This window comes from Olea europaea, unplaced genomic scaffold (genome assembly GCF_002742605.1).
Source record: "Olea europaea var. sylvestris unplaced genomic scaffold, O_europaea_v1 scaffold2415, whole genome shotgun sequence".
Classification (NCBI taxonomy): domain Eukaryota; kingdom Viridiplantae; phylum Streptophyta; class Magnoliopsida; order Lamiales; family Oleaceae; genus Olea; species Olea europaea.
This window is the reverse complement of record NW_019242323.1, coordinates 30400-45955: the sequence shown is the minus strand read 5'-3', so window position 1 is coordinate 45955 and position 15556 is coordinate 30400. Positions and strand designations below refer to the sequence as shown.

General features: G+C 33.9%; 2 protein-coding genes across 2 annotated transcripts; both read left to right on the top strand.

The window, feature by feature from the left end:
• Positions 1-201: 201 nt before the first annotated feature.
• On the top strand, positions 202-6013 carry LOC111382005 (zinc finger BED domain-containing protein RICESLEEPER 2-like). Its single transcript, XM_023005861.1, has 7 exons — positions 202-372; positions 464-581; positions 2012-2280; positions 3636-4387; positions 4479-5656; positions 5827-5894; positions 5981-6013. The coding sequence occupies exons 1-7, from the start codon at positions 202-204 to the stop codon at positions 6011-6013; spliced, it is 2589 nt and encodes an 862-aa protein (XP_022861629.1).
• A 5243-nt stretch (positions 6014-11256) lies between these two features.
• Positions 11257-12593, top strand: LOC111382010 (2-hydroxyisoflavanone dehydratase-like). The gene has a single exon (XM_023005870.1). The coding sequence runs from the start codon at positions 11341-11343 to the stop codon at positions 12307-12309; it is 969 nt and encodes a 322-aa protein (XP_022861638.1). The 5' UTR covers positions 11257-11340; the 3' UTR covers positions 12310-12593.
• Positions 12594-15556: the final 2963 nt, after the last annotated feature.

Sequence of the window (15556 nt, the reverse complement as noted above, 5' to 3'; positions counted from 1 at the left end):
TACAGTACTGAAGAGTGTAATAAGTTCATGTTCGAGATAGGAAGTAAATCATTACCAGTGTTGGAGTATCTGACGAACATGAGGATCGAACATTGGGTGCGATCATACTTTCCAAGACGTCGGTACAACATGATGACGTCGAATAACGCGGAGTCTCTCAATGCATTGTTTAAGAAGCATCGAGAGTTACCAATTCTCGCAATGATTGAGAACATTCATAACAAGCTGCAACAGTGGTTTCATAATCGATGTGCGGCATCACAGAGTTACACTAGCGTGTTGGCCCCAGTTCAAGAGGAGAAACTCTTTAAGGTGGCAGAGGTTGCGAGTAAGTTAAATGTGGAAGCACTAGATGAGCTCCACGTGCAATGTGTATGTAATACGACATATATGGTGGCCTTGATTGATAACACATGCACTTGTACGAGATTTCAGTTGGAAAGTGTTCCATGTGAGCATGCAGTTGCGGTGGTCATGTATCAAGGCTTTGCAGGGAGAACATTATGCTCTTTGTATTATACGACTGAGTATTGGAGAACAGCATATGCTGAGACTATATTTTCTCTGTCGAATGAAGCCGAGTGGGAAGTTCCCAAGCACATTCTCCCGTTTCATAATTTGTTGCCACCAGCAGTTGAACCGCGTGGTCCTGGACGTCTAAGTACATCTAGAATACCATCTACCGAAGAGTTTTCTCGACTGCGTAGGTGTGGCAAGTGTAAAGCCATAGGGCATACTTGACAATTTTGTAGCTGTAAAATTCCCCTAAATGACAATTAGATAGGTATGTTAAATGAATAATATTTTCGTTTACTTTACATTGTTCAATATTTGTTCTTCATAAATGTTCAATATTCAATATTTATTCTTGATAAATGGTATTTATAATGATTCATATGAAAAAAATAGTTCCATACTCGGCATATGTGTAAAATAACAAAAAATCAACTTACAAAAAAATAATTAAATTTTCAATGTGAATGTTATATATATTGAACAAAAATTTACAATTATTTCATAATCACAAAAAATAATTAAATTTACAATTCGAATGTTACATATATTTAATACAAATTTACGGGTCATCATTAAATTCGAACAAATCACAAGCTAGCTTCTTTTTTCAGTTCCGTATCCACGATTGGTTGATTCCATCAACCTTATGTCCTATACTTAAAAATTCAACGTACTTAATGGCAAATATGCTACAATCGCCGCACCAATTGAACAAGAATATATCAGTTCAGTACTGTGTAGCTAAAAACTAAATTCGAAATATGAAAACAACAGAGTTCAAACAGTTACCTTATGGACTGTCGCGCTGTCGTCGTGTTCCGAACAATCCACAATCTATTTTGTACATTCATCCCCGCTCGTCTGGCCATCATAGGAACAATTACAGTCACGGACTCCAGGTTTTGCTCCAACTAACTTTGTGTCAAACATAAATGATCTGGATCGTACACATATATAGTCGTGTCAACAAAAATAATCTCCAGCGTAACATAGTGATTATTGATGCACGCTGGAATGTACATATGTGTACAACCCTTCTAGAGATGGCAATTCGAACTGTTAAAACCGAAAACCGTGGTTAACCGAACCGAATGGGGCAAAAAAACCGAACCGATAGTGCAATGAGGCGGGTATGGTATTTGATATTGCTAAACCGCTATGGGGCGGGGCGGGTATGGTATTTACACCCTTGCCTCGAAACCAAACCGATTACCCGTAAAAAATAATAATAATAATAATTGAGCAATTGGTTATTGGACTTTCCACTATTTTTATCCAGCCCAAAATAAAATTCTGCACAATACATTTACTATACCAGTCGTCCAGCCCAACTGCCCATAGCCCAGTTACCATAACCCATAGTGTTAGACTATTATAGTAATAGGAATTATAGAAATATAGAATAATAGAAATTATAGAATAGGGTTCGGGACCTTCGGGTATATGAGAGTGTAATTGTGTAAACCCTACTCTTACTTCACAAATGACAAATCAGTGAAATCAGACACAGACCACACTCACGCAGCCGGCAACCACAGCTCCACGCCTGACGGCTCATCGCCTCCAGAGTCCAGACAGTTATCTTCACAACATCACCCGTTCACCCTACTACAAAAACGCACACAGCCGCGAGCTTCACTGCTCCTGCCTCCGACAGTCCTACCACTATTTGAGGTAAATGAAATACCGAATCATCTTCTTCTGCTTTCGCTGTATTTGAGTTTTTCTGTATTTGAAGGAACTGAAGTGCACGCCCATGTTGAAGTATGGATTTAATTCACTGCATTAGTATTAAGGGACATTGGGGAAAATGGGTTTTGCAAAGAAAGTGTTTGATGAAATGATTGAAAGAAGTTAGGCTTTGTTTTCTAAGTAGTTAATATAAATTGAAGACATGAAAGAATTATTGATAATTTTGACTGTTTCGTCTTCAGATGAGTAAGACATCTTCCACAGATTCTGAAATTTGGATTAGAAAAATTGAAATTGACATAGCAAGAGACTCAAAAGCATAGAAAAAAATAGATTGGAACATTATATTTTCTTGTTATGCTTGTATCTGGGTATGGTGTAAGCTCTTTTAATAGGGTAAATGGCAGAATATAAAGTAGAACTTTACAAGAGAGACAAATGCAGAAAGATAAAATTTTCCTCATGCTAGATCACTGAAAAAAATATGATTTGAAGAGAAAAGAAAAACTCTATTTACTATATAATTTGCAGCCACATGGATTTCTTACCACTGTTTTCTTATAGATCTCGCCGTCAAATGAAAATCTTTTAATCCATAACAGTCCAAGAATGATTTTATCAGAATTTATCCTATGTATTCTCTTTTTTCGATAATTCATTAGCTTAAAGATCTGAGATAAATGACTATTTTTATATTTTTATAAATGATTATTTTTTATAAAATGAGGTAAAAGACTATTTGAAAGCACAAATAAATCCTCTCATTAGAAGATCATATGCAACCAGTATACAAAGAAAGATATAGGTTTGTAAAAAATTTAGATAACAAACAAATCTTCACATTTAAGGAAGGAAAAAAAACAATTAATTTCAAAAGAATAAGCAAACAAAAGAAAATACAACTACTGCTCTTAAATTTCCTGGTAGAAAAACCCCATTTGCCACTTCATGCAAACTAGTTCATATCTCCATTGGAACATATTCTTTCATTTTAGATTTAATAACTCTGTTAATCCATAACAGAAATTGATGACATGACATGGCTGGTTCCAAATTAATTTAGACTAGTTATCTATGTATATATTTCAATTATGTCAGTCTATAAATATGTATTAGAACTTTTAATTTTTGTCATTATCTTGTGTTAGTCATTATCTATTGTTTATTTTTTTTTAATCCGAATTCTATTTACTGCTTTAAATATAAGTTGAAAGTCTAGAGGACAAAAAGTTGTTTTTGAACTAAAATAAAATAGCCTCCTCACATATAGTTTTAATATAATTATTGAGCCTTATAATTTATATTGATATATAAGTTATTTCTCTATCGTTTAGCATTCCACTTTTGTAAATTTTTCACCTAATGAAATTAATGAATGCCTAAGTTTTTGAGTTTGTTGATTTTTTATTTTTTTTTTTTGAAATTAGATGTCTTCCCAGGGGTCAGAATCTTCCGTTCCTACTCCCCCCGCTTCAATTGGAAGTGCTTCTGCTTCAATTCAAGTTGGAGATACATCAACAAGTACACCAGTTACTTCACAAAGTCCAAGTGAGATAAATGCAAATCCTATTCATATAGATTTAGGTGATGATGAGGAGATGACTGAGGAAAATAGAAAAAGAAAATTGACCTCTTCAATGTGGCAGCATTTTAAGCTACAGAGAATTAATAATGTGTCCAAAGCAATTTGCAAACAATGCAACAAACAGTTAGGGGGTGAGTCCAAAAATGGGACAAGTCATTTACATGCTCATTTAAATAGATGTCCTCTTCAAGGTCAGAAGGATGTCAAACAGATGTTTTTGAATCAATTTAAAGAACCTAGTGGTAGGATTGCAATGGGAGCATTTAATTTTGATCAAGAGAAAGGTAGGACGGAACTTGCATATATGATCATCCTACACGAATATCCTCTTTCAATGGTTGAGCATACTGGGTTTAGAAAGTTTTGTAATACAATTCAACCATTATTTAAAGTTTTTTCTCGTAATACCATCAAGGCTGATATCTTGAAAATTTATGATTATGAGAGAACAAAAGTAATGGGCTTGTTAGAGAGGACCAATAGTAGAATAGCAGTCACCACTGATATGTGGACATCCAATCAAAAGAAGGGATTTATGGCTATCACTGCACATTACACATATGATTCTTGGAGGCTTCAGAGCCGAATTTTGAGGTACAATAGTTTTATAAAATAGACTTTAAGCTACTATCGTATTTTCTGAAATTTTAAGTTATCTTACGAACTTTTTTTCATATCCATACAGATTTATATATGTCCCTTGTCCCCACACTGCTGAATCACTGTCTACTGTGTTAATGGATTGTCTATTTGATTGGAATATTGATCAGAAATTGTCTACATTGACTATTGATAATTGTACCACGAATGACGCTATGATTAACATTATGTTAGATAAGCTTTCTCTTGGTTCTTTATTGTTGAATGGTGAATTTTTCCACTTGCGGTGTTGTGCACACATATTGAACCTGATAGTAAAGGATGGTTTGGATGTCATTAGCCCGAGTGTTGAGAGAATTCGCGATAGTGTTTCATATTGGTCAGCAACACCAAAAAGAGTTGAAACTTTTGAGGCAGTTGCACGACAAATGAAAATCCCTTGTGGAAAAAAGTTATTATTAGATTGCAAGACTCGATGGAACTCTACATATCTAATGATTCATACTGCTTTGCTTTACAAAGAACTTTTTCCTCGACTAAGGCAAAGAGAGCCTCATTACAGAAGTGTACCGAGTGAGAGTGATTGGGAATTGGCTACAGAGATTTGTGATAAGTTGGAGATATTTTATGAAGCGGCTGAATTATTTTCAGGAACAAAATATCCTACTGCCAATTTGTACTTTCCCAATATTTGTGACATAAAGTTGGCAATCCGTGATTGGAGCACATCATCTTGCGATGAAGTCAAATGGATGGCGTCAAGCATGAAGGAAAAGTTTGATAAATATTGGAGTGGCATGCATAAAATTCTAGCTGTTGCAACTATATTGGATCCTAGATACAAGATGAAACTAGTTGAATACTATTTTCCTTTGATTTTTGGAGATGAAGCTCAGGAAGAGGTTGAAAAGATTAGAGCATTTGGTCATAAGTTGCTCAAAGAGTACAAGAGACCACATCGTTCGACAGAAAATACATCTTTGTTTCCATCATCTTCACAATCAGAGTCGTCTACTAGTAGTGGAAAACATTCTCGCATGGCTGGTTTTGATACATTTGTTAGTCTTTCTGTTACTGCTGATCATGTAAAAACAGAGTTCGATGTTTTTCTAGATGAGCCAGTGTTGCCTAAGGTGGACGGTTTTAATCTATTGACATGGTGGAAAGCAAATTCAATAAAATATCTGACTTTACAGAAGGTTGCAAGAGATTTATTAGCCATTCCAGTATCTACTGTTGCATCCGAGTCAGCATTTAGTACAAGTGATAGATTTGTGAGCCCACATAGAAATAGGCTTCACCCGAAGACTTTAGAAGCTTTAATGTGTGCTCCAGATTGGCTTTGGTCTGATATTCATGATATGATGTATTGTTTTATGTTTGTTATTTATGCACTTTCTTTTATTGTTAATATTTTCCTCTTTTGTGTGTAGAAAATTCTGGTCCTTCATCATATTCCGGAGCTTGTGCAAAGTTTGATGACGAGAATGTTGATGAAGAGGTACATTTTTTTGTTTAAATATTTAGTTAAAAACATTATGGATTATTGATTTATTACTCTACTTACATTTCTTATATACTATATAGGAATCAACTTTGAGTTTTGACGGATGCCAATAAGAGTTGTGGAGAAGAATGAAGATTGAATATGAATTGAGGTTGAAGCTTTTTGAGTTATTGAATATTGATTGTTAAATTTGGATTTTGTGTTTGAGAATTGGGATATTTTTTGCATTTTCATTTGGGATGTATTGTTGTTCGCTACATTAACTAAGTATCATGTTTTTGTTTTCATTTTAATTCGATGGATGGACCAATTAAAAATAATTTATTTTTGTAGTTATTAACGACCCGAACTGAGCCAAACTGAGATACGAACCGAAACCGAACCAAACTGACTTTTGTGGTTATGGTGCGGTTATGGTATGACCAAAAAATTGATGGTTTGGTGATGGTTTTGGACGAACCGACCCCGAATCGAACCGTTGCCATCCCTAAACCCTTCCATGATTTTCCCCAACACTCGGCGACATTCCTATGACCCACTCGAGCATATATTCTGGCACCGTGTACTCGTTACCCATAAGTTAGAGCGACTAATACTCTATAGTAACGGCACGCAGGAACTCGGTGTTTAATATGACTCGACCATAGAAGTCAAATCATTTTAGATGTCTTTGAGCTCGATCTCGCAGGAAATCCATGGCTATGTCGATGTGCTGCATCAGGAAACACCAAAAAAGTATGAGTTATTCATTTAATAAACACAAAGTGATGTATACATAAAAAATACTAAATGAATAGTTCACTTACATCGTCGGCGAGCCAAGCTCCCGAAGTGGTAATATCATAGAACCACTAGTAAGCGTCCAAGATCGTCTTTGACCTATCGTGCAGCTAACTCTGAAAAAACAGAGAAATGTTAAAATAAGTATAGACGAGTTAACGTACAGTGCTTTATTAAAATCATATAATACTAACCCGAGGATAATTCTCCTCCACTCCATCTCGAGCGCTTTCCACTTGGTGTTGTCCACCTCCCTGAATAAATTCGAGTGCGTCCCATCGATGAACGTCCTCCTCTTGGCCTTAGCCGTGAAGGGGGAAACAACATACTGTGACGGCACTTTCAACCTCTTGCTGACCACCTGATCCGTCTCATCAACTGCATGTCTCTTACCCTCAATCATGACGGGCATCCTCTTGACCTCCGGGGCCACCTCCTCTATCTCCACCTCTTCCGCCCTTCCCATCAGGGCCACCACCTCCGCCCCTCTCCCTCCCCCTCCATAGACAACCACAATGATTCTAATATCTGATCACGTCAAAAATGTGGGTAACCCCCCTCTCCATTACCATCTCTGTCACCCTCTCGATCATCATCTCCACGCCACTACCATATCCTGAAGGTCGACAACGCAAGACCGTAGCATTCTAACATTATGGGATAGATCGTCAACCCTCCCTATCAACTCTCGTCCTATATCGTCGACTCTCCCTGTCAAATAGTCAACCTTCCCTGTCAGATCATCGACTCTCCCTGTCAATTCTTATCCTAGATCATCGACCCTCTCCGTCAACTCTCGTCGTAGCGCGCCGACCTCCTCCACTATAAATCCATTCAGACGGGCATACAAATCATCACTGTGTACCAGAGATACACGGGGGAGGTGTCTGGACGAGGGAGAATGAGATACCCTCGGCGGTGGCGATGCCAATGATGGCGACGATGCCCTCGATGGAGGTGATGCCAATGGCGGCGACGATGCTCTCGACGGAGTTGATGCTAATGGTGGTGGTGATATCCTTAGCGAAGGTGATTGTCGATCAACTGGACCGCCCTCCTACATAAATAACATTAAAAATTACTCAATAAATTTATACGTCGACGATATTCAATAAATTATATTTAATTCACATACCTAATATCCGTCCAGACTCGGATTAGACATCTCCTCGTCTTGGGTGTGCAGAACGCCTAAATCTCGCACAAGATTTCGAAGCTCCTCTTCTATTGACGGCGTCAACTCAGGTATGATTTCAAACTGACATATTGACATTTCAACTAGTTAGATTATGTAAACAGATTTTAAACTACGTATAATATAAATCACAAATGCATAATGCATACTTGAGGATCGTCGAGGAGGGCCGATAATTGTTTCCCAGTGGGACATCCGTCTGCTCGCGATAATCTCCAATGATGCATCCGAGGGCATCGTGTCTCCTCTCGCTTAGCAAAGCGGGCCCCCAGTACAAGGACTGTCTCATACACCCAAATCTGCAACACATACACTTATTATATTAAACATTTACCTGTACCGCTAAGGACAATCCATATGTATCGTATTTATGCATTGACCCCCTGGGCCTCGAGTGTGATTTGGTGAAGACATGTACGGTGTCTTCGTAGCATCTCCGGCCCCATGGATAGTTGTTGAACGCATCGATGTCGTCAACAACTTGCAAATGAAAAATGTCGATAGTAGTCTTCTTGTGATGACATCTCATCACAATCTCGAGGATGTAGACCAGCCCAAACTTCAATCTATCTAACATCTGGTCGCACCCCCTAATCGCGACCATCAACTCGGGTAGAAGCACTTACCTACATCCTTGGAAGTACGTCTCGTACAACCTATTGCTTCTCTGAATGGCTGCATCGTTGCCCATAATTCTCAATCCAGTGATCAAGCTAAACTCATACATCGAGAAACTGACGACCTTGCCCCCGAGGTCGAAGTGGAGGGAATCGCCGTCGACTGGCCTCAGAAGCCGACATAGAAGTGCATCGATAATCTGTCCTAAGTACTGCACCTTTCACATCCGGTACAGTGGCCACAAGAAAAACTGTCGTAGCATATCTCCGTGATGATCATCGAGCAGCTCCAACACAGTAGTAAAACTCTCAAAACTACTGTTTTAAGTAGCTTTCCCCGCCATTCATCTCAACTTCCCATCTAAATGATACTCCATCTTGCAAAAATTCAAATGTTAGAACATTGAATAAGAGATAATAAAATAACGCATAATATCAAAAAATCAATGGGAACCGAATTCTTGACGCTAATAACAAAATAAATTCACTACAAATGTAAAAAATAATTAATTAAATTAAAATATAAATTAATGAGATTTTCAGCAAAAGGAAATTATTAATATTTAAAGAATACAAAAAGTTAAAAATTAAAGATTAAATATAATTTCAAAAAAAATTAACGAATATAAATATTATTTAAATAAATTTTAAAAAATTAAAGAATATAAAAATTAAATAAATAAATAACATAATTATTATTTAATCAAATGAAAATTATAAAGAAAATTAATCTTGTATATTACATTTGGAAAATATATATACAAAAAAATTTAAAAATTAAATAAATAACATGGAAAATACATTGTTACTTTCAGATAACATTCAATTATTAAAATATATAAATAAAAGACAATTAAAAAAATAAATAAATAACATAATTATTAATAAATTAATTATAAAATATATATTAAAAATAAAAAATTAAATATATATTTAAAAAAAATTAAACTATTAACATTTGGCCCAATTAATAAAAATAAATATGAAATTTAAAAATTAAATAATTATTCAAAATTACAATGACAAGAATTAATGGAATTCGATTAATGAAAAGAATATTATTTATAAAAAACCATTAATAAAAATAAAAATGAAATTTAAAATTAAATAATTATTCAAAATTACAATGACAAGAATTAATGAAATTCGATTAACGAAAAGAATATTATTTATAAAAAACTATTAATAAAACTAAATATGCAATTTAAATTTAAAATTAAAAGAACTATTAAATATTACAATTATAAAAATTAATTAAATTCGAGAACTAAAAGAATACTATTTATAAAAAATAATTAATAAAATTAAATATGAAATTTAAATTTAAAATTAAATAATTATTAAAAATTAAAATTACAAAAATAATTAAATTCGATAAACGAAAAGAATATTATTTATAAAAAACAATTAATAAATATAAATATAAAATTTAAAAATTAAATAAATATTCAAAATTACAATGACAAGAATTAATGAAATTCGATTAACAAAAAAAATATTATTTATAAAAAACTATTAAGAAAAATAAAAACGAAATTTAAAGTTAAATAATTATTCAAAATTACAATGATAATAATTAATGAAATTCTATTAATGAAAATAATATTATTTATAAAAAACTATTAATAAAACTAGATATGAAATTTAAATTTAAAATTAAAAGAATTATTAAATATTACAATTACAAAAATTAATTAAATTCGAGAATGAAAAATTATTATTTATAAAAAATGAGGAAATAAAAATAAATATTCAAATTAAATATTTTATTTAAATTTTACAAATAAATAAATTATTATTTATTAAAAACTAATAATTAAAATTATATAAAATAAAATTCTTAAATATATGTAAGAAAATAATAATAATAATAAAAATAAAAGCAGCGGGCCGACCGTAACAGTTGGCCCGCTTAACAATCAATGCGCTAACCGTAAATCGACCCAAATTAAAAAAATTGTTATTGGACCAACTATAACAGTCGGCCCACTTAACAGTCATGGGCCCATGAAATAACAAAAACAGTTTAGGCCATGACAATTGAGCCAACGGACTGTTAACAATCGGATTTTTGCTAAAATGCCGGCTGCGTTTTGGCATTTCTCGTCGGAAAATCTTCATTTTCGACGAGAAAAGCTCGTAAATCTCAAAATTCACCTATTATTCTCCAATTTAGACTCATATTCATACTTCTACACCTACATAACCAATAATACATTTCAAAAACCTCTACAAATTCAACATTCACACACAATATGAAAATCTAAACATTAATCTAGTTAATTAACAACTCGAAACTTACCTTAACAAGAAGAAGATCGTCGGAGATGAACTGAAAACGTCTACCGACTGAAAATCGATCGTAGCTTTTCCTTGATTTTGGCCAACTGTATGCAAATGGGAAAGTGACCGTCTGAGAATATTTTGAAATTTTAACTTTTAAAATCAATTTTCATTTGTTTTTCTTTAAAAACTAGTCAAATGTTATTTTGAAATACACATGGATTATTAGGTCATTTTCAATTATTTCCTCGTTTTATGTACTCATAACAAAATCCTTCGTCTTTTTTTTTTTTTTTAACATGTTGGGTCACCCCTATAGTGAGAGGTAGGTAAGACCCTGCAGGATTTTCCATTTTTTCAAAGCAAGACAATCACGTGGAAATTGTCCGCATGTAAAGTTTGACTTTGACAAATTTTAGGTGAAATGCGTTCACATCCTCCCACTCTCCATATAATTCCAAGAATTCAATGTACAACCTTTTTTTTTTTTTTACAAGAATTCAATGTACAAATCCTACAGTATCTACTGATTCCAATCTCTATCAATCCCTAAAAAATTACTGCCATGGCCTCCGACAACACCAAAGAGGTGCTCACCGACCTCTCTCCGGTCCTCAAACTATACAAAGATGGCACTGTCGAGAGACTCTTCGGTTCACCCCACGTTCCTCCGTCGCCGGATGACCCTGCCACCGGCGTAGCCTCCAAAGGCTTGAACATTTCGCCAGTGCTTCAAGCCAGACTATACCTCCCAAAACTCACAGAACCAAACCAAAAGCTCCCAGTTTTGGTTTATTACCATGCCGGTGCATTTTGCCTCGAATCCGCATTCTCTTTCCTCGATCAACGTTACATTAACATATTAGCGGCTGAAGCAAACGCTTTAATCGTTTCTGTTGAGTACAGGCTCGCCCCTGAAAACCCTTTGCCAATAGCCTATGAAGATTCCTGGACTGCTCTTCAATGGGTAGCTTCTCACCTTACTGAAAACCCTGGCATCGAAAAGGAACCATGGCTAACTGAGCACGGTAATTTCAGTAAGATCTATATAGGTGGTGACAGTGCTGGAGGCAATATAGTTCATAATATTCTTCTCCGAGCTGGGGCAGAACCTTTACCTGGGGATGTGAAAATCGTGGGTGGATTTCTATCTCATCCTTACTTCTGGGGGTCAAAGCCACTTGGGTCCGAAATAAAAGAAGAAATTGAGCAGAGTCTACTATATAAGATTTGGTTATTTGTTTATCCATCAGTTCCTGGTGGGATTGACAATGCTATGATCAATCCATTTGTTGAAGATGCACCGAGTTTATCGGGGCTGGGGTGTTCAAGGCTGTTGGTTTGTTTAGCAGAGAAGGATCCATTGACGTCAAGAGGAATTCTTTATGTTGAGACTGTAAAGAAAAGTGGTTGGAATGGGGAGGTGGAGATGGTGGAGGTTGAAGGAGAAGATCATTGCTTTCATGTCTTGAATCCTGAAACAGAGAAAGCAAAGGATCTGATCAAGCGTCTGGCTTCTTTTATTTCCCTCTGAGATTATATTTCTCATGTTCTTCTTTCTTCAGTTTTTGTTCTGATTTCAATCTTCTTGTGGAAAAAAATTGTCGGATGAAATATTTCATCCTTCGGCATAAATCACACATATTTTGTTAACGACAATGACTATGACATGAAATGGGATCGACATTGCAATCACATGTATGGTCCTCTAGACTTATCATCCTGGTACAGATTGATGGACACGGACTTCTCATGTTTAGAGGTTTCTAAGCATTTTTGTTTCATTGTTTATGTTTATACAGAAGTTAGTATCTCCTAGTGTTTCCATTTTTATTGCTTTGACTAGAGATTATGTATATAGCTCATATTCTAAGTCAAAGTCAAAAATTAATTTTAACTATATATTTTATTTGATTTACAATTTCTAAATCACACATTTTAACAATTTTGATCAAAATCTACAAAAAATCGTATTTTAATCCTCCACCATTCATAGGCATAAAAACACAATGAGACTTTGATGGTGCTTTTAATTCAAAATAAAAATAAAAATGGACAATCTCTAGTTCAAGTTGGGTTCAATTTTTTAAGCAAGGGTTACCCTATTTGAACCCAAGATGCCATTAAATCATGAAGTAAACTCCTTTTCTTTTTTTTTTTTCCTTTTTTTTTTTTTATGATGGGGGAACTGCAGTGATACCCTTCGGGCTTGACAAGGCAGGTACTTACTTGTGCAGCAAGGGCCAAATCAGTGTCTATCTCATGAATCCATCAACTTTCTGTGTCACTACTAAGTCAGATTGCTACGTGACTTGTGTAGCAGCAATTCTTTCAAATAATTCCAATTCTTCATTCACAGTTATAGTTCCAAATGAACTGCTGGCTTCTAAATCCACTATTGTCCAACCTGCTGAAAATGATACATCGTCTAAATACTGGACTTGTTGATCATTCAAAAATTCGTGACCAAGACACTTTCGAGCAAATCCTTGAACATGTCCCATGTCTTCTCCTTATCAAGTTGCTGATACGTAGTAACTTTGGCTGGAGAGAAATATTTTATACAACAAAATTTATAACAAAGCCATCCCAAGTAGTAATACTTTCTTGCTCATCTCGTTATTTATGAGGGAAAAGCCATTGTCTAAAACATCATCCATGGGTGTTTGGATTTTCATATGCCCTCCCATGAAACTCGAGTCTATTGACAAAATATTAATGACACGTGTCTTAGTTGGAAATTTGGTCACAGAAGTGTTGAATAGACAACGCTATATTGTCCTTGAGCAATTTGTGGAGTCAAGAATTTAGAGTTCGACAGAGTTCCCACACCAACTACAATCACTTGATTATCGCCAGTTCACTGTCGAAGGAAGTCAATGTCCCAGGGACTCATTCTATCTGAAACAAAGGACGGGTCTTTAACAACTTCAAAATATTCGATTTTAGAAAAGCCAAAAAAGGTGAGCGCTTGTTGAAACAAATTTATTTTTCCTTTCGTTCTCTCTGCCTTCTTAGTTTGCAAGTGCATTCAATCTCCCTATTCAACGAAAGATTTCTCCCTAATGAACGCATCATATACAGAATCCGTTCGATTAAAAATATTTAATTGAAATGACTATCATTTTTGTAAAAAATAATATCTTTAGAACGTCATAAGAAAAAATCATATTGTTTTGTCCTTTATTTAAGTTTAGCAATTCAAAAATAAAAAAATAAAAGGACCGCGAGAAAAAAACTGTCAATGAATATTTAATCTGTCGATCTCTATTTCATTTGTAGGGTTTGTTCTTTACTTCTCTCAATAGATAAATTGATCTTCGGCTCATTTCGTCATCCAGACAAGTGAATCATTAAAATTTATTTATTTATTTTTATAAAATCTTTTGCATTCACAGGTTATTTTGTACTCAATGGTTAGGTCCAAATTCTAAATGGTGCTCATAATTTTCCTGCGTCAATCTTCTTAATCTTTATTGGCTCCAAACATTTTTTTTCTTCCGTTTAATGTTTAATTGTGGGTGAACCATTACCAATGAGCATTGATACTTTATTACACTATCTTTTATGAGTTGACATGTAGACTTCATATATTGGAATTCTACATTAATGATACTCTTTTCTCTCTTCTTCTCATCCTTAGATTTATACATACCTTTCTTCTTTCATTTTTTGTTTTGCAAATTCTAATTAAATTTTATGCTAACAAAAATAAATAAATAAAATAAAATCAATTGCTATAAAGATATATATGACTGATTTATTATATCTTGACTGATTTTTTAGATTCAGATAATACAAAGTGATGAATTAAATATTAGTTTATAATATGGGACTTGTCCTTTTTTAATCATAACACTAAAACCATAGCAATTATTTCATATGTTCAATTGAATTTTTATCAACCTTACGGAATTAAGATATAAAAAAATTCAAACGAAAGGAAGAATTCACTAAAAATCAATATCAAATAAAAGTAGTTCACAACGATGCCAAAAACCTGATGTACAACAACAGTAAACAAGTAATAAAGTGAACTTGAATTTGTCTTAACATTCCACGCAAACTATTATACTTAATTATTGATTTTAATAAACTAGCTTATATTTGACAAACATAAAATTACACTTGAGTGATCATACTATTTCTAAACTAAGAAATCATTTAAAGTGTTGTGTAGTGGACAATCTCATTTTAAGAGTTAATTTGATGAGAAAAATGGTAGGACTCAAGATTTCACTTTAATCCTCCCCATTGATTCATCATATTAATTAAGTCAACTCACTATATCTCCATGTGAAATTTAACCTAATTAAAGGTGCTTATCCACCAAAAATTTCTTGAAACTATCGCAATAACTCTAAGAATATATCTCTATCTCTTAGCTAAATTACTATTTTTTAATATTTTATCTAATCCAATAACTCACATCTATACTTGTTACAATTCACAAATCAATTAATAATTGCCAAGAAAATTAATTGAATCAAGCATAATGATAAAAACGATACACATCTATAAATAAAACATGTCTTCAATAATCAAAATAATGAATTTGTTTTAACGCTACATAGTTCGTCTCAACTACAAATTTAGCCGAAGAATAATGTTAATAAACGCAAGAAAAAAGTTCAGTGCATACCAGATTCAAAGAATACAAGAAAGAAACTCCAAAATCCAACTTTCACCAAGCTTGAATTTCTTTACCGTTTGTAATTTCAAAACCCCCCATTTTGGTGTTTTTTTTTTTTTTTTTTTTTTTTTTTTTTTTTTTTATTTCT

Excerpts from the sequence above, each read along its gene's own strand:
- LOC111382010 (XM_023005870.1), top strand. The coding sequence starts at position 11,341 with ATGGCCTCCGACAACACCAAAGAGGTGCTCACCGACCTCTCTCCGGTC.
- LOC111382005 (XM_023005861.1), top strand. The coding sequence starts at position 202 with ATGATTGAGAACATTCATAACAAGCTGCAACAGTGGTTTCATAATCGA. Across the intron at positions 373-463 it reads ATGAGCTCCACGTGCAATGT|TTGCGGTGGTCATGTATCAA; the intron begins GTATGTAATACG and ends GTGAGCATGCAG. Across the intron at positions 5,895-5,980 it reads ACGAGAATGTTGATGAAGAG|GAATCAACTTTGAGTTTTGA; the intron begins GTACATTTTTTT and ends TATACTATATAG.